The 20,876-nt window shown below is 26.8% G+C and overlaps 2 protein-coding genes across 2 annotated transcripts; one reads left to right on the forward strand and one right to left on the reverse strand.

Annotated features, from left to right (window-relative positions):
• The first annotated feature begins 2,462 nt into the window (after window positions 1–2,462).
• On the forward strand, window positions 2,463–13,741 carry LOC135928219 (DNA primase small subunit-like). The gene is made up of 10 exons (XM_065464614.1): window positions 2,463–2,531; window positions 2,576–2,649; window positions 2,688–2,824; window positions 4,488–4,546; window positions 6,105–6,217; window positions 6,307–6,413; window positions 7,071–7,203; window positions 9,388–9,457; window positions 13,216–13,334; window positions 13,605–13,741. The coding sequence occupies exons 2-10, from the start codon at window positions 2,586–2,588 to the stop codon at window positions 13,739–13,741; spliced, it is 939 nt and encodes a 312-aa protein (XP_065320686.1). The 5' UTR covers window positions 2,463–2,531; window positions 2,576–2,585.
• Window positions 13,742–14,839: 1,098 nt separating this feature from the next.
• LOC135928742 (uncharacterized) lies at window positions 14,840–20,121 on the reverse strand. Its single transcript, XM_065465197.1, has 5 exons — window positions 20,015–20,121; window positions 18,356–19,920; window positions 17,730–17,900; window positions 15,065–15,712; window positions 14,840–15,018 (listed from the first exon to the last, which is right to left on the reverse strand). Exons 2-5 carry the CDS (start codon window positions 19,902–19,904, stop codon window positions 14,840–14,842), a joined length of 2,547 nt encoding a protein of 848 aa, XP_065321269.1. The 5' UTR covers window positions 19,905–19,920; window positions 20,015–20,121.
• Window positions 20,122–20,876: the final 755 nt, after the last annotated feature.

The following is a 20,876-nucleotide window of genomic DNA, read 5'->3' on the forward strand; positions in this document are numbered from 1 at the left end:
GCATAACAGCTTTTATGGAGTTAGAAGAATCGATTATTAATGCTATTACTGAAATATCACAATGGCGTGAAAGAAATATTTCCTCAGAAGCAAGAAAATTATTGGATTCAATACTTATTCCAAATTTTTTTTCTTATTAGAATGTATTATTTAATTATACAACTATTTTATATAATACTTTTCAAAAATATGGCATTGACTTGATTAAGAAGATGAAAATAGCGGAGAGCATTTTATTAGAACTCAAGGAAATTAGGGCTAATGTTGATGAACAATTTTATATGTTATTATTGAGTCAAAAGGAGAGCTATACGTGTTTAATATTTGTCTCCCTAGACTTGCAGCAAGGCAAGCTCATCGTCAAAGCATTAGTTTAAGGTCAGTAGAAAAGTATTATAAAACTATAATCCAAATAAAATGGTTTTTAATTAATCATGCAGCACTTACCAATCTCCGATATTACTTCCATTAAAGCCTTCCCAATCTTTTTCAGATGGTGATAGAAAAAAATAATATTTGTTTGATGCCTTATTAACTGAATAACGATGTTTAAATGATTAACTAAGACATAGTCCCAAAAAATGCTATGGATGCTTTGTATAATTTTAAACACATTTATATTATATTCCCAATGTATTAAAATGATTATATATATATTAGCAGCTCTTCCCATTAGTAAACTAATGAGGGAACATTCTCTTTTTAAGAAGAATAACAGAGCCCTGCAGAAATACCATTTGCAGGGCAGGGCCCGGATTATTTTAAAAAAAATTTCGGCCCGGCCTGAGTTTTTTTAAAAGAAATTTTCAGGCTTGGCCCGGCTTTTTTTAAAATAAAATTTTCAGGCCCAGCTCGGATATTTTTAAATAAATTATATTTATTTTTGATTTTTATAGCTAATTTCAAATATTTGTTTTTAAAATATACAGCCGTGCCCGGATAATTTTTTAAAAAAAAATTAAGGCCCTGCCCGGGTGTTTTTTTAAAAAAAATTAGGGCCCGGTCCGTGTATATTTAAAAAATAAAAATACAGTCGGGCCCGGGAACTGGGCCTGCAGTTCTCTGAAAAACATACCTAAGAAGTACAACTTCTGAAAGTAGATTGAATGGTTTGGATCTTTTAAATATTTATAAGTATTTGAGGTCAAGCTAGGATGAGTAATTGAAATTTTATGTGCCAGTTTATATATACAATTTTTTTATAATTCATATAATTTAAAATTGTGTATTAGAAATAATTATTAGTCCTAATAAATTTATGCTGACATTTTTAAATAACAATAATATTTCTTAAAAAAAATTATTATCCCCCCCCCCCCCCAGACCAAATTCCTGCCTACGCGAAGAGTTAGATATTTTAGAAAACTTCATCAAGACTCAAAGTCTATTGTATATATAATTTAAAATTATAAGCTTGCTTATTATCAATAAAACAGTCTATGCTATTATATTTTTACTCTTTGACATTAATTTTATAATCATCTACAATAATTTTGTCAGTAAAAATATATTATGATTTATATTCTGATTTTATGAATTTGGGGTGTAAATGAATAAATAAATATATTAGAAATAATGAAAAACAAATGTCACTTACTCAAAAATTAATAGTTAATAGCTTTCACAATTTTAAATGTAAAAAATATGAGTGATATGTAACATAACGCTATTGTTACCTTACGTTAAACCCTGCATATCCTTCTGTTCCTTTCTGGATTATGATCTATTTGTCATTCCATATGGAATTGAATTATATTATTCATAAATATAGTTAATCAAAATTAATTCACTAAGTTTTATAAGACATCTTTTAAATACAATTGATAATAATAATTAAAACAAATTAGTTGACCAAATCATGAATAATTTAGTCAAGCTAGAACGCAGTATCAAAAATTAACAAATTCTGTCTATTTATTGATATTATTTTATTAATTAATTATACCTGTAAATTAAATTCATAGTTACTTCCAAAATAAGAAATTTATTTTACGGCAAGTAATAGTTAGCATTAAGATTACCAAATTATATTTCTAATCTATCCTTTAATCCCCACACTTTTTTAAAAATAATCCTATGGATAATTTGAAAGATACAAATCTAAATCATTACTTATCAGATTACCTTCCTATTTATTATAAGCGGCTTTTCCCTTTTTCTTTATATTATCGGTGGCTAAATTATGGAGGAGGTTTGATTTTCATAACGAGTTTTTATAAAAAATGTTTATTAGTTGATAAAACTTACTTTTCAAACCGTGAATTTTCTTTTACCGTGGAAAATGATGTATACATAAGATATTTATCCTATATGAATCAGTCAGAGTTAGAGAAGCAAATATCTCAAAAAATTCCTTATAAGATTGACATTGGAGCTGTTTACAACTTTAGAGTAAATAAAATAATTAAATTTTATTAATGTGTTATGTAGCCCAAAGATCGATTTACTGTGGCAAATTTTATTCCTTTAAGCAAAGAATTAGTTTTTGATATTGATATTTCTGATTATAATGAAGTACGTACTTGTTGCAAGTTAAGGATATTATGAAATATTCTATTAATCAAGTGTTACATAGGGAATCTGATATGTGTGAAAAATGTTGGCCTTTAATGGTTATTGCTATAAAAATTTTGGATATTGGATTGAGAGGTTATTAAAACAATTTTATGTCAAATAAAAACAATTAGAGGATTTTGGGTTTGAACATATTTTATGGATCTATTCTGGAAGAAGGGGTATACATTGTTGGGTTTGTGATGTATTAGCTAGAAAATTAGACAAAAATGTTAGATCAGCCATTGCAGAATATTTTACCATTGTTATAGTAAATCCTTAAATTTATTTGAAAAATGCTAAATTATTTTGTTTAAAATTTATAATTTTCATATATGTCATAGTCCCTATTTTTACCTTTCCTTCAAATAAATTCTCATTTAGAATGAACATTTACTTAAAAAAAATTTAACACTAAACATATTTATTCATTATAGGTCAGCAGAAAATCTATAAAATTTTCCAAATAAATATATTTGCTTAAAATAATTTTTATATCAATATTGTCTAAAAATATATTATAAGATTATTAAATAATCTATTTTTTTTAAATATAAAGAGATTTTTTATAGAAAAGATTACTCAAATATTGTTATTTTTTATATACAAGGATAATTTTGTCTTGATTTGGAATGTAATATAGAACCAAATTTTATTTTAACAAAGGATGTTATGAATGGCATTATAACTAATTTTTTTCTAGAATGACCATCATTGTTTAATCTTGAAACACTAAAAGGAAATATATTCATTGATATAAAAAATATTAGTTAATAATGTAAATCATATGTGCATAATTAGCTGGAACCTGGAGAGAGCACATTTTATTGATGAATATTTACTTTTTATAAAAAAAAATTAAAATGAATAATGAAAAAAGGAATCTAAATATTAAATTGAATAGAGGTGGTCATTCCATATCAGATATAACTAATATTTTAGATACCCTGGCATTGTCAATCTTGCTTTAAAAATATTTAGTGATTCTGACCAAAATTTTGCTAAAAGTCACTTAGGAAAATTTGAACTAACTCTATTATCTCTTCATTGTCTCTGAGTAAAACTATGACAAATAAATCTTTGAATATTCAGATCTAACTTAATATTCATCCATACATCTATGCCCTTATAATATTTGTTTTAATTGTAAAATTTTGCATTTAAATGTTTTTTAAGCTATGTAAATTTTTTTAAATGTAAATATCTGAATTTTAATGTATAATATTTATTACTAATTTATAAATGTTAAAAAATAATTAAATTTATAAATTTTATTTTTGACTGTTTCAAAATTTAAGAATATTTTTAAGCATGTTTTTATATTAAAAAACATTTTATATTGATCTCTAGATATTATTTATTAATATTATCATTTTTTATTTATTTATAATAGTTTTACATATCTTCCTTTGCTGTATTATTTTTTTTATTTATACTCCAATATAAGGCTACAATTTTTTTTAAAATTTGTCATTTTTTACCAATACAAAGAATATTGACCCAATACTGATGAGTAGTGTTGTTAAACGGCTCGTTTTGAGCCGATTTTTAAAAACGGCTAACTCAATATTTCATCCAAAATAGTATTACGCAAGCCTGAATATTTTGTTTGCAGAAGGAACAAAGGTTTGGACATCTATTAGCGACAAGGCTTAGGCAATATTTTTCTGGCTAAAATATTGAGTTAGCCGTTTTTAAAAATCGGCTCAAAACGAGCCGTTTAACAACACTACTGATGAGTATCAGTAGATCTCTACAATTGAGTTTTATATAAGAAACTATACATTTAAATAAACAAAATATGGATTATAGTCCTCTGCAAATTGATCAACATGTAATTAATTTATAAAAACCTAAAAAATGTAAAGTTATAAAATAATTCATATTTATTGTTTATATAATTTTGTTCATAATGATATTTTTTTTATTTTAAGGGTGGTGAAAATATGTTACGCAAAGTAGAACTTGAAGATCCCATACACCCATCTATATCGTAATATATTAAATTTGAATATTTTTAAAAGTTAAATTATTAATGTTTTGACTAGTGTTGTTAAACGGCTCGTTTTGAGCCGATTTTTAAAAACGGCTAACTCAATATTTCATCCAGAATAATATTACGCAAGCCTGAAGATTTTGCTCATAGAAGGAACAAAGGTCTAGACATATATCATCGAAATCTCGAGGCTTAGGTAAAATTATTCTGGCTACAATATTGAGTTAGCCGTTTTAAAAAATCGGCTCAAAATGAGCCGTTTAACAACACTAGTTTTGAAAACTAATTTAAGGCTTTTGCGATTGTTAGTATCTGAAATTTTAATTTTACTCTAATATTCTGTTATAGTTGTATTGAAAGGAAGAATGGGAAATTAAATGCTTTTCAATACTCTTTATGGTAGAGGTCTGCAATAAGCATTTTTTTTAACCTGCCTGCCTTTTGTTTAAAATTTTTTTTGTTTACCCACCTACCATGGTTTTAAAAAAATATCATACACTTACTTATTTATTCCTCACCCAATGTTTTTTCAAATTTAATTGCTGGTTTTTTAAGAATATTTTTATTTCAACCACCTAATATTTTTAATTTTTAACCTGCTCATAGCAGAGACCTTTAAGGCTGGCCCAGGACCCACACCTAATATATTTATAGGGCCTGGGTTTAAATTTTTTTAATGGGTTTGGGGCTGGCTTGGGCCTAAAAATTTTTTATTTATATTAATTTTTTAAAAATAGTTGCTCTTAAAAAAATATTGCAATTTCGTTATTACAAACAAAATTATTGCTTAAATGCACTGAAATAAATTAAATTTTTGGATAGGGGCTTGGGCAAAATTTTTGAAATTTGTTTGGGAATTTTTTTTAGTAATAAATATGAGGACTAGGTCGGGCCTGGGCTTATAAATTTTTTTTACTGAGGGCCTAGTTCGGTTTTTTCTTTTAAAGATATCTTTTTTCTAAAAAAATTTTGATAGTTCATCACAAATCATCGGAAATAATAACGTTTTTCCTTATCTTTTTCATCTATGGATGTCTTAATTATCTCAAAAAAAGAAACCAAATATTTTTTTATTATTTTATTCAGATGCACAATATTCCGTTAACACTAATTTCTAATATAATTGAAAACAATCCAATAGACCAATGAATTTACAGCAAAAAGGAATGATATGAGATTTCCATATAATTTGTTTTTAAAAACTCTATTTTTATATATTAATATTAGAAACTAATCATAATAGTAAACAAAAATAAAATATAAAGTAACGCTTTACTTTTATACGTTACTTTTTTCGAATAATAAGCTGTTACCTGATTTTTTTGCACCGTTAATTATTAAGAATAAGATGATGGATGATCCGGTCCCTAAAATGAACCAATTAGAAACCCTAGTTAACCCGAATCAGAATTTTTAGAAAAATACGGGACGGAAGTGAAAATGAAGACAGGCAGCTAATTATAACTGGGGTTTTTTTTAATAATAAAACTAGATAATTTTATTTATTATAAAATATACTAAACGTAATTATGTTTAATTTGAAAAATCACAATAGTCGCTCTTTCAACATAATAAAAAACTATTTTGAGAAATTGATGCTCATAGATCAAGATATATTGGGAACTCCAACTGCTTGTGACAAGATTTTAGCCCTGATTCCAGATATCGATATCCTTTTTCAAAATCTTTTAATTTATAAATATTTTTAAATATTTAACCAATATCTTTAACTCAGAAAGTTGATTTTTCCTCTAAACATTTGAGAAAATTGGTGAAAAGGGAGCTAGAGAGCCAAACCAAATCTATGTCTTCCATCGACAAATGGAATATAATGAGCAAAATTGTCAGTCGCGAAACATCGAAAGTATGTTATACCTATTTTCCTATAATCAAAAAAACAAGTTCCGCCTTCCATGTACAGTGAAGGTCAACGGTCCGGTCCTATCGGTCTTACTGTGCTGAATTTTTAAGGACCATAGCCCGAACCGGTCTTTTATTAATATTAAAGTTTGCTTTACTATTCAATTAATATTATTTTTTGTATATTTTATTTTATGATATTTTTCTAGAAGAGTTAATTTCGTTTTTTATGAATTTTTAGTTAATTTTTATTTTGCAATACTAAAACCATAAGTTTGCCAAAAAAGCATTTTACTTATAGTCCCAATAAACATGAATTAAATTAGATAAAAACGAAACTATTTTTGAAATAACAAAAAAATTTTAAAAAAAAGGTCTTTTTATTTAGGACCACGGTCTGGATAGATCTTTTTTAAAGACCATAATCCGGTCGATCCGAGGGTGATCTTCACTACTTCATATAAATGTATTTTTAAAAATAGGCTATTTTAATATTGCTACTCAACGTGGTTTTTATAGATCTTTTCTCGGTTAATCTCACGATTAAAATTATAACGTTATATGCATCGATTTTTAAATTTAGTAAATTAAATATGTTAATAATTTATGTTAATATAGATATATATTTTTTATAATTTCTAACTAATTTAAATTTCTGAAGGGTAAATATCAGAAATCTTCCAAATGTCGACAAGAAATCATGTTACAATATTGTTATCCTAGACTAGACGTTAATGTTACTACTGGATTAAATCACTTGCTCAAGAGTCCTTTTAGTGTCCACCCTAAAACAGGTTGATAAAATATTACTAATAATGTTCTTTAAAAAACAATAATAAATGCAAAAAAAATTGAAAACCTGGAATTCCATAGAATTTAGGATAACTTTTTAATCTCAATACTTATTAAACTCGACGGGAACTTACATTTTATTAATTAACGTTTTTCATTATGTATGATTTAGTGTTTTGGCTGCAAAAAGTAAACCAACCATTGTTATATATGTAAAGAGAGCATAAAAAATTAGCTATCGTTTATTCATAAATATATATACATAAATTTTTTATATCTAGAAATATAATATTACCATTATCAGTAGTAAATATTCAAAAATAATTTAAACCGATAAAAAAATAAAGACTTGCAATAACCTTGAGTGATCACATATCGCCTCCACCACCCGACACATTTCCAACTGATTTTATCCCAGCTAAGGTTTGCAAGAATATTTTATGCTATTAACCCCAACTATTGTCAGGCTATTATGTTCATCTTTCAGGACCTTACATTGCCCCTCATAGCCACCCAGGTCCCAATCCTACAAAACCTGACAATATGTAATAAAGTCTCTCATGGGTTTGTTACTTAATTTATCAGAACACTCATGTTTGGCCCACTAATCGCCTCGAAGGACGTTGGCCGAATCAATAATTTTATAACGCATTCTATTCGTCTCTCTCATTTTCTTCCACAAATATAACATTCATTTCCCACTTTTAATCAATAATTTCACTCCTGCTATTTCTCGCCATTTTTAATTCAATGAATCTCTGCTATCATCAGAAATCAATGATTAGATTTTTGCTCAACGAGCACAAAAAACAGGTCTGCCAAATATACTGCTCTATTTTATCCAACCATAATCTGAGCTAAGATTTCCTATTGGACTAAGGCTTAACTGCGAAATTTTTTTGCCTTACAAATCTAAATATTGTGAAACCAATGTTGATAGTAAGGGAAGACATTCCACCCACTGTCGATTTTGTCAAGGTCGTTTCCCACGACATACCAAGTGCAATGATCTAATTTGCAAGAACTGAAATGGGCGGACATTCCTTCATACACTCAACGGTCTTCAACTCGGATTCTCCTCAACGAAGGCTTCACTGCTTATCTAAAAGCGAACCTTCTTGATGACGATCTTATAGTCTTTCATAACTTAAATAAAGGATCTAGTTACGGGTTATTGGAAATCATTCCCTCTAATAATCTCGAATTCTTTGCAGATGAACTAAAATTTACTCCTGTACTAAACCTTTATTGCGAAATTTTTTTTTCCTTAAGAATGCAAACATTGTGAAATCAGTGTTGAAAGCAAGGGCAAGTAATGCCTCCACTATCGATTTTGCCGAGGCTGTTTCCCATGACATGGGACCAGCTTCTGCTTTGGAACTTCACCTGCATTGATCCAAATGCCCCATACCACCAAAACGCCGATGCCTTCACTTGCCGAATCTCAGAAAATATCGAATATAGTTCCATTGATCTTTCTTACACATTCATACCCATTGCCTGCTCTACTCCACCCTCTTTCGGTAGTAAAGCTTAGTTTTTCTAGAATTATTGATCAATCAAAATTAATTTTTTCCTTACGACTCCCATACTTTCCAACATTGCCTTGTTCTTTTGCCTAGAATCTAGCTATTTTCATGATATATTTTATAACTTCTAGCTACCTTTTTCTCCTCATAGTTTTACATATCGCCTCTATTAATTTTATATTAAAAAATAATATATGTTCTTACTTTTTTATAACATATTAGACATATTCATTTAAATAAATAAAATTGCTCGGGAAAAATATAAAAAATTTTAGTTCTCCCTCATTCAAGAATTTTAGTAAATATTTTTTTGCAAATTTTGGACAGGTTTGGTTTGTTTTTAAAAATTTAATACGTTTTTACACTTAGTAATAATTTTGGCTTTGAATGAAGCCTACGATACAAAATTACGATTCATTTTCATTTTACGTTATTGTTTTCTCAAAAATACCTATATTACGCAGGATAAGGAGTTTATAAATATATATCAGTTTAGGCATTGTCAGAAGTAACTCGTTACCCGAAAAAGTAACAAAATAACCGATTACCTTATTTACTTTAAACCTTATTTTTGACAACACATATTTATTATAGTCAAAATATAACATGTTTATTTGATTATGAAACATAAACAATTTGTAAAACTCTTCTATTTAGGGCGGGTGTGCGTGCCAATCGATATCGAAAACATTGACGAATTCAAGCCTTTGAAAGTCCCCACTATTGAGTAGTTATTATTATTTGCGATTTTTTATAAGGGTTTATCGGGTATTAAATATTAGATCCATCCTGATGCTTACCGTTTTTTATAATTGGGGATATTTCTATTTAAACGACAGATCCTATATTATTAGTGCTGTAAACATTTTTAAAAAAATCGAACGCATTCAACGTTCATTGACAAAAATCGAACGCGTTCAAGTTCATGTTCAAAAAAAAGGAACGCGTTCACGTTCATAAAACCGTTCAAAATTTTATAATAATTTTTTTTTAATTTAATATAAATAAACTTATATTTTTTAATACAATATATTTTAGCCATATTAAAAAATAATATAGTTTTATTTTTGAAATATAATTATAAATATAATACAGCTAATAAAAAGATATTTTTATTTATAAAAAAATTTTTTTATTAAATTTTAATAACAATTGTTTTCAAAATATTTATCTGATAGGCAGGAACACTTGGCAGTTAATACGGCATTAGCTATACTAAAAACGCGCTCTACATGGGCAGATGAGGGGATTGCGGTATTATACATAATAAGCAGCTCTTTTAACGTGGAGAATTAATTAAAAACATATTGTTTTGTTATTTGCAAAAAATTGAGATAAGTTATCCTCCAATCCATTCTTTACTCTCGACAAAAAAAAAGGGTATCTCTAAATTTATTGTTCCCTAGTGTTTTTAAAGCATTTTTTTCAATAATGCTATAAGTTTATTTTTAATAGGTTCGTTCTGTGGAAGTTTTATCTATGGCCATTGAAGTTTGAATGCTGGATGTATAATTGCAGAAAGAACATATTGATCCTTATATATATGTTCAAATCTTTAAAATAATAAAATATATATAATTAATTGAGAATGATAGGTTTAATACCTTTTATTAATCCCATTTAATACAGCGTCTATCAATGGTTGACCATATTTGAGGCCACTAATTTTTTTAATTTTAAAATAACTATCGTTATTGTTGGGGTCAAATATTCCAAATGCATTATTTCTTCCAATTTAATGATTTAACTTAGTTATATCATATAAAATCAAATAATTAATATTAAAATCAAATGTCGTTTTAAATTGGAACCTGAAGATTTTGACAATATAATAATTTTTGGCCACATTTTACACTTGGTAAGCATTGGATTAGTTCCTTCAATATAGGATGTTAATGTAAAACATTTATCAGGCCATAGAAATGATACCTCTGATTTTAGATTTTTAGAATCAGATGATGAGGATTAAATAATAATATCCATGCTTATGCTAATCTATTAAATTAAAATATAAACAATAATATTCAAATTAATAAACTATGTGTTAAAAAATTGAAATGTGAAAAGGAAATACACAGCCGATTAAAAAATATAAATAATACATTTTTTAAAAAAATTCGGAAATATTAAATTTTTCAAATAAATAAAAATTAAAATATTTTTAAAATTGAACGAACGTTAAATTCGAACGCGTTCGTTATAAAAAAGGAACGCGTTCACGTTCAAAGTTCGTTAAATATAAAAGGAACGCCGTTCATCATTTTTTTCAAAAAAACGAACTTCGTTCACGAATGCACTACATATTATCAATTCTTTTTTTGTTTTTTTTATTATTTGTTAGAATAATTTATAATATTAAATTATTTTATTTGTTATGCTCTAAAGCACGTTATCTCTTGCTCTAATTTATGAAAAATGCATTCATTACTAGCAATATTCGCGAGCATTTATAACGATTCCGTAATGCATCTTATAAAGAATTATTGGCAAAAAAAAATATCAACAATCTAATTAACTCGTATTTTTAAAAATTAGGAAGCCAACAATCTTTAAATATAATATTTAGTCGCCTGAGAATTAGATTATTCCATCTCCACTTTATGTAATTTTGCAGGGGAGTAATATTAAAAATTAAGTTCCTATTGTTTTCAATAGGTTGGTTAATCTTATATTGGCTATAATTTGATTTATTTTATAAATATTACGGACTTGTTTTATATGAATAGAATTGTATAATTATAAAAAAAGTCATAATTCCCAGGCGCCTATTTGTAAGAAATTTGATCCCAAATCCCTCATTATTTCTAAATTTATAAGAGAGATGATGCCCATTGGCCATCAACCCATCTATATAATAGATGATACCGTCTTTATAAGATTATTGTGTAAATGATCAAATTCCCACTAGCAAGTATTTCTCACAAGTAGTTACCCAGACATACTATAAACTATCTAAAAAAAATGTCGAGAAATTTTGGATAGAGTTATACTATTTAGATATATTGAATCATAATGTAAAAATCATTTTATTTTAATATAATATTTTGTTTAATCCTCCTTTCCGCCATGTGTTTCCATCTTCGGTGATAATTTATTAGTAAATATATTTTAAAAAAAATCAGATATTTTTTTACCAGGGAAATCAAAATTCTTAGGTAAAAATTAAATATAAACTTTAATTTAAACATATGGACACTTGGCAAGCTATAGATGAAAACTATTTAATTCTTGGACTAGATATTGAAATAATTAAAGATAAAAATTTCTTGGATGATATTTTCCTGAAAGCTAACGTTTATGACGAAAATGCAGACCAACTCAGGTGAAAAATGATTCTTATATAACTTAGATCATGAATGAATTTAATTTTCCTATATGATGATGTATTAATATAGTGCTGATATGATAATATTTATGCCAAAAATGATAAAATATAAGACTAATAGACAATTCCAAGTTTGTAATTTTCGATTAAACCTAATTATTACACCTCAGATTTAGGATTTTCAAGGAGGGGAATGTTATGAAAAATTTAAAATAATTAATTTAAAAAATAAAATATCTAGAGTAAAAATAAAGATTTATAGATATTCGTAATTTGATGATATTTAAAATAAAGATTTAATAGATATTCATAATTTAATGATATTTAAAATAAAATATATGAAAATTAATTTTTTTTAGAATAGATAGAAATATTCATAAATATTGAAATTAAATCATATAAACTTGATGATAATAACAAACTATTCTTATGATAACTAAATAAATACCACGATGATGCAAATAAAAAAAAATTATTGTCTAATTGTTTCGATACGGATGATCAAGATGACGTCGACGATGAAGTTAGTACTAAAAAATATTGATGCCGCTAATTGACATAAAACAAAATCGATAAACAACAAATTAACCCAACGACTAATTCGCGATAACACCGACGAAATTAATTGCTATAACAAATTTGACGATCGCGGAAAACAAATATAATGGATTTCTCAGAGAGGGGATTGTTATAGATGTTAAATAAAATGACATATAAATATTAAATAAAATTAAAATAAATGTAAAAAATATAATATAAAATTAATTTATAATAATTATAATATTCGAAAAATCTTTTATAAAATATATCGCTAGTTATGACCTTCTATAAAACATATCGTGATTTTTACTAACTTATTTCATTTTATTTTATATTCAAATTTATATTATTTTATAATACTATATAAGTTAAAATTTTCGATATATTGAATCATAATGTATAAATCATTTTTATTTTAATAATTTTTTTTTATCTAATCATAGCTTGCCATCATATGTTTCCATCAGTTTAAGTATGATTTTATTATTCGTACAAATACGAATTTTTCAATTTTTAATAATAATGTTTCATATTTTAGTGTAATCCGAACCCTTGATTTTTATGAGAGAATTTTATAAAAATTTTTAAAACCTTTAAAAATTATAATATTACTATTCAAGTCTATTATGCGACGAAATTAATGCTTACGAAATGAGTTCCAAGGATGAAGATGCCATTATCGAGGATATGGAAAATAATGTGGATGATAGCACGGGAAATCAACCCAAGAAACTCAAAAGTTATTAATATAATTATTTTCTTGCTATTATAAGTTCAGAAATTTTAGTATAATCATTTAAATGTCTTTCATAAATGATTAAAAATATAAGTGAATTTTTTTAAAAATATTTTCCTATTTATAAAATGCAAAATTAGCATATTTTTTAGTGCCCGGGTTGCGTTAAATTTTAGCGCATTCGGGATTTTGTCCTTTCCTTCCAATTTCCTTTCCCTATTTAGGAAAATGATTCCAGGAATATATTTTTTTCAAATATTCATAAAAAATAAGTTATCAAAGATTTTAAAAAGACCAGCCTATACCCTAGTATACAAACATTTGAAAAATTTGTTCAAAATTTGGAAGCATCCTGGAAGGGTAAATTGCTTGAACAAAGTGGTAAATATTTTTTAAGAGAAAATTTTTAAATGATATTTTAAAATCTAATATTTATATGTAAATGTATCTCCGGTCTAAAATCTCGTTCAAATCTAATTATTATATGGCTTATATTTATAATTGTGCATAATTTGATTTTGAAAAATTAACTATTTTTTTTAAATCAAAATATTTAGATATCAAATGCGAATTTTAAAATTGTAAAGATAAAGTTATTGGAAAGTTGTTGAAAATCCTCTGAAAATATTCTATCGTTAAATTTTTTAATTATATAATATATTATCGACTTTTATATATTCAGGTATTATATTTAATTAATGTATGCTTTCGACAAAAGCATTAACTGATATGAATTTTTAATATTTATGAATGAAGTAAAATAAAAAAAATTAACTCAAAAGTTGAAATTGTATATTGGATTTTTAAAATGAGCAGAATTAATCAAATATTAATCATCATTTTGGGTGCAGAGTTTTCGGATATTGAACAGGACACCGCCGGATTTTAGTTATTTAAGGGGTCCCTTAAATATGCATTTTTTTTAAATATTTGATAACTATACGTATAGCAGGATGATTATTTTTTAACCTTTATTTATTTATTTAAATTCTTATATCTATTTTGAATTTTATTTATAAATATGTTATCTTATACATAGTTTAAATGTAATCTATAATACTAAATAAATTAAAATTAGTAGTAACAGAAACCTGCAGCCTTTATCGAATCGCGGTCCATAAAGAGATATTTTTAAAGCTTAAGCTGAACCAGATTTTTTTTAAACCAAATGGGATCCAATATATTATATTTAAATTGTATCAATAGTTAAAAATTAATAACATTTATTCGCTTCTCATATTTGCAACTTCCATATTTTTGAAAAAAGGGAACGGACCGATGATTTTGAAAACCTGAGGTGGGTCAAATAATTTAAAAAATAATCTTGGCGGGGGTGGGAATTTTATTTATTTTTTAGAAAACTGGGCCATGAAAATTAAATGTCCAGATGGCAAAACCGTATATTAGCATATAATTTAAGAAATTATAATATGATATTAATAACTTTATTAATAAACGATGTTATGATTAAAATAGAGTTTAGAAAAATGGTTAAGAAGCAGTGGCAATCATAATAATCCTATACGATTTCCCCATATTTTCAGCGTTTTTACTATAGTTTGTTGCATGAGGTTAAAACACATTGACATAAGAGCCATACCAAAAATGATATAGATAGTGACAAAAACGAATTTTTCGATGGCGCTCGCTGAGAATAGTTCCGCACCAGGCACAATATCTCCGAAACCTTTTTAAAGTGTTTATATAAAATTAGAATCGTAAACAAATTATACCTATCGTGCTAAGGGTTATGAAGCAAAAATAGAAGCTAGTAATGACATCCCATCCTTCCCAGACAGAAAAGGATAAAGACCCTAACAATAGGTAACCAAACATTAGAGAAAGGCATGCCCAAACTGGAACTTGAAAATCTTTGGAAGAATCTGCAGGAGATATTTCTGTAATAGTAACATTCGTTGGAGTATCTAATTTATTTTCTATTACTTCATTATTATTTGATTTTATGGAAGATAATTTCGAAAATTTTTTAATCGATTGCTTATCAGAACTGAGGTCATCGTTATTTATTACAGACGCGATAATCTTTGTGTTATCGAAATTTTTTATTTCATTCGGGTTGTGCATTGCATCATTTATTCGAGTTTCCAAATCTTTGCTTACTTTTTCTAAATTTATTTCGATGTTGGATCCATTTCCTTTAATCTCTCCTTCAACACCTTCGCTATTATATGATGATAATCTTGTCCTTAATTGAGGACCTCGAAATTTTTCAGATATTTTTTTGCATAACCACTTAAATGTGACAGCTAGTAAAGCTCCGAAGTTGCTAAGGAATAAAACCAGCAGAGGAATTCCAATAAGAGCATATAAAATCGTCAAAATTCTTCCCCAATTCGAAATGGGGGCAATGTTTCCATATCCTTGTAAATAAAAGTCACTAGAGTTTATAAAAACTATAAATGTAAATCAAGATTATTCATTATATTATCTTTATATTTTATATAAATGAAATGTGCATAGATACACCTAATTTATCGTAAACAAAGTGATACGGTGTTTTAGGTTTATAAATATAATTACAGAGTTTCCCATACAAATAGTAAAAAACCCTATCAAAAGAGGAAAATTTCTATGCGAAAGAGAAAATATATATGTAAATTTTTTGATCATTTTAAATTATTTCAAAATGTCATGTATGCTGACATTTCGTTTTTGTTTAAAAAGGGGTTAAGAATTAAGTTTAATCGAATTAATTTGATATTAATGTATTAGCCCAATTCTTAATCTATTAAACAAAGTTTTAACTATAATAGCTTATTAGTAAAAAAATTTCGGGGCAATCAAAACCTGACATCCTTTGACGTGCCATATATCTTGTATTAAATGGTTATAGTACCTTATTTAGGAATTTGATTATAAATATGAAATACTATAATATAGAATATGTGCAGTACTAGTGAGCTAACAATTGTTACAAATATTCAAATCCTAATTATACACTAATTTAATTGATATTAGCATCTCAGTTTATCATAAAAAAAATTAAAATTGGAATCTTAATTATAGGGAAGACCGGGGTTAAATTTTCCAGAAAAAATTAGGGTTATAACAAATAATTAAAGCGAATTTTCCAAAATATTTTAACGTAGTTTTATTCTTTTTCTTGCAAAAATTTTAAAATATATTAATTTGACAAAATATAATTATATAAGTTTAAGCCCGACCCAATCTGAAATTTAAAAATATTAAACCTGAACCGAAATCATTTTTGAAAAATAGACCCTGCCCGCAACCCATTCGGACCGCTTACGGGCCGGGTCGTGATCTGCAGACCCATAAGGATTGAAAATACATTATCAAATATGTTAAATGTACCAAGGTCATCGGTAATATATATCACCGAATTTGTTGGCACTTAAAACTGTCATAATTTACAATATATAAGTCAACCATCTTCATTCATTCTTGACCCTATACAAACTCTTGGATTCTTGTGTTCTTATAAATATAGTTAGATTTTTTTATTAAAAATAAATCCCTGCTTAAAAATGACTAATATATACCCCATCAAAACCTGCCCAGGTTTTCATATTTAATTATAAATCAATATCTAAATATTAAATTAACTATTGCCTTTTATGCTTATAAAATTGAGATTACTTTATCATTTAGAATTGCAAGTTACAAAAAAATTTAATAATAAATGCTTTTATTGTTTAAATTTCAAATAGTAAAGTTTTTTAAAAAATTATTTAAGATATTACCTGACCCGAGATAACACTATCTCCGCTCTCCTCTCACGTTAAACATGCTTATTTCAATATTAATCAAACTCATCTAAGCATAACTTTTATGGCCACTTAAAATATGGCTAGATAAAAAATACCCATTTATATTAAATAAGACGTGTAAGCCTCTAATAAAAATTGTGAACAATATTGTTAACCTTAAGGATAATATTTAAGTTATATAAAATATAAGTAATTTAAATGGGTGATTTCTACACCATATCGTGAATTTTTTTAGAAAGAGGCACTAAAGCTATTTTTAGGCTTTCTCAATTAAATATATACCTAGAGACATAGATAAGGTGCATGCTAGTGTTGTTAAATGGCTCGTTTTGAGCCGATTTTTTAAAACGGCTAACTCAATATTTTATCCAGAAAAATATTACGCAAGTGAAGACTTTGCTCATAAAAGGGACAAAGGTCAAGACATATATTATAGAAATCTCGAGGCTTAGGCAATATTTTTTTGGTAAAATATTGTGTTAGCCGTTTTTAAAAATCGGCTCAAAACGAGTCGTTTAACAACACATGCCATAAATATACACATTTGACGAGAAATTGGCCCAAGTCCAATTGATAAAAAATTTAAGTGAGTGCCCAGTTTACGCCATTAACCATTTAATGCATCCCTACCAAACATTAAATATACCTATTGTGGTTATAACTGTGACACAGTACAATAAGGCACCAGCAAAAGACCACTTTTTCATGTTTTTATCCTCCTGCCCATCGAAACCTCGTTCTACGAAGCCTATGAGTTTATCTTGAAATTTTTTGAGGGTTCTTTCAATCGTGTATTCAAGATCCATATAATCTATACCTGAAAAATATATATTATATACACTATAATGAATACACTTAAAATTGAAAAGTATGATGAGGTTCGAGTCTAACCTTATAATTTTTTTTTCGGATATTAAATTAGCAAGAGAAATCATATAATATCTAAACTCTAAATCATTGGTCATTTCACTGGGAAAATTATACAAATAGGCTTGATTTAATAACTAATATTCATAATTTGGGAAAATATATAGTGTACAAATATTTAATAAAATACATTCAAATAATTGACTAAATCATGCCATGAGAATTTATTGCCCTATTTGATCTCTTGGGAATCTAGCAACATTATCTCTAAATTGACTAACTATTTATTAAACTTTGTTAAGATGAGAAATTATTTAAATCTAACTTAAATCTTGATATCATTAGTTCTTAAATTAGACCAATTTTAAATTACATTCACAAAAAGATAAGAAAATCCTTTATAACCGGTAACTTTGATTTGAATCGCTAAATCTAGAGCCGTCAATTCTCGGAAATGAATAACTTCATTAACATTTTCCGATTCAAGCGGTCCTTCTATTGCCTGAAATATAAGGGCCCCAACTATTGTATAGAAAAATAAGAGTAACAATATCCCCACATGAGAAAATAAGAAAGTCGATACTCCATGCAAAAATTTGTAATAAGGGCCTTGACTACCTTCGGTTTGATATTCTGGTAACTTGCTGTCAGGCATAGAGATGGCCAACTGAGTTTCTACATTGTTAATATTTGTATTGTAAACTTTATCATTGGTAGATTCTACCTTCATTTTTATATTGCCTTTATCACAAGGGGAGTCTGTTTTATAATTATGACCGTTGAGATATTTAAATTGTAGGTCTTGCTTAGACCCAAATTTATTTGAGACATCAAAAGAATTTTTGAGATCTGTAAGGCTTTCAATGGTCTCATCTACATTTTTAAAGTGACTTGGTATGTGTGAGTCAGTTCTAGTTATGTTTTTTAGGCTCACACATGTGCTATGTTTTTTCTGAAAACTGCTTCTCTCTTTGATTATGAAGGATAGGATGTTGGAGAGTGTGCCAGGACTTTGAGCATAAGATTTATCTTGGGATATGTGTAATATGCTTGATATCAGTCTTTTGGGTAGGGATTGCTTTGAGTTGAACTCAAAATTTTGTTCCGAAAAAGAATTAGGTGCTGCTCTTCTAGTGACGAATTTTTCTATTATAACATTGGATTTCATAGGAATAGATATTCTTTTTGAGATTGGGTAAGTGGATACAGGGATTGAGGTTTCGCATATAGATTGAATCTGTTCCACTGATTCCGGATAAAAAGGAAATTTGACCAATTCAGGTTTAGCTATTAATTTTGGAAAAATAGTTATCAAGCTTTGTCTATTAGAGGCTGTTGACTTTATTTTGCTTAAAATATTTTTATCGGAGCTTCCATTATTTTTTTCTAAAGTTTTTCTTTCTAAGATATAATTTTCGAGAGTTTCCGATGTTTGTTTGTTGGCACTATTTGTTATTTCCTCTTGCATATCTTCCGTCAAATGTCGCATTTTTATCCTACCGGCCTTATCCTTTAAAGTCGTAGTTGTTTTTAAAAGGAGGGGGTAAAATGTGGGGAAAGATTGTGTTGACTCTGATTTATCCCTTTTGTTATTCGAATCTTGGTCTTCCCTTTCTTGAATCCCCGGATCATTTTTATTTATATCGATAAGAGTTCTTCTCTTTGACAAAATGGGAATTTTTTGTGGCTCACCTATAATTTTTCTTTTAGGTAAAGAATCTTCGATCTTATTGATGTTGGAAATACTATTGGGTCTTCCTTTATCTCCACTAGCTATTTTAGTTTCTTTCGAAGCTTTTAATTCTGTGTAAGACACAAGCCCAGATCTTTTACTCACATTCAGTTTCTTGTTACGCGTGCTTGCCGACCTATTAAGAGTATTCTTGTGTAGATTCTTGTGAATACCATCTTTATAAATTTGATTGAATTTTGAGTCAATTTCATTAGAATACATTTTTAAGATCCAAATTCTAAAAAAATAATTATAAATTTAATTTTGGACTATTAATGTTTAAGATATCAGAAATATTTTTAAAAAAAATCAGATATTAGAGCACAGCTTACGAATATTTAACAGGTTTATTATCATCCAATTCTAAATTGTATATGAGTATTTTTAAGTTAAATCCATCTAACTACTAAAAAAAATTGGATGATTTTAGAAAGGCCTCATTTGATGATAAAGTAATAATGGCCAAATAAATTTATATCTCCTTATATTCGATATTTAAAATTTTATGTCATTTAGAAGATAATCATCATTTTATAATTTATCAAATTGATTTTTATATTATTTATATATTTTATATAAAATAATTTTAGAGGGGGACAGATAAGAATCAATTGTTAACAAAATCTTTTAATTGATTCAATCTACGATAATTAACTATTCTTCACAATGGAATCATATACATAATTTTATCGCACTTTATGTTATAATATTAAATTATATAAATAGACTTTGTTTTTACGATAATTATATTATCTCATCGAAGATGGGCCATTTGAGTAATTTTATTATTAATAATTAATTCATCTATTTTTTGGCCATCCTCAAATAAAATTTATTGATACAAACATTATATTACACGTAAAGTCGTAAAAATAAAAGAGAAATAAAGAAGAAAAAAGAAGAAATAAAGGAGGAAAGAAAAAAGATAAAGAAGGAAAGAAAAGAAATAAATAAAAAATTTCTATAAATTTCACAATCATAATTAATGGTTTTCGTTTCCACGAGAAAAATTGTTATACTATTGGAGATTTATTTTAATTATATGAATTACTAAAATTTATTATATTCTGGGGGACAATTTATAAAAGGAAAAAAAATTATGATCGATTTTTTCCCCACTTGTATATAAAATTATGTAAATGATATGGGCATGAGATGGAATGAGTTTAATTATTGGGTGACAATAAATAAAAT

The sequence above is a fragment of the Gordionus sp. m RMFG-2023 genome, chromosome 4, assembly GCF_954871325.1.
Source record: "Gordionus sp. m RMFG-2023 chromosome 4, tfGorSpeb1-WG-v2, whole genome shotgun sequence".
Classification (NCBI taxonomy): domain Eukaryota; kingdom Metazoa; phylum Nematomorpha; class Gordioida; order Chordodea; family Parachordodidae; genus Gordionus; species Gordionus sp. m RMFG-2023.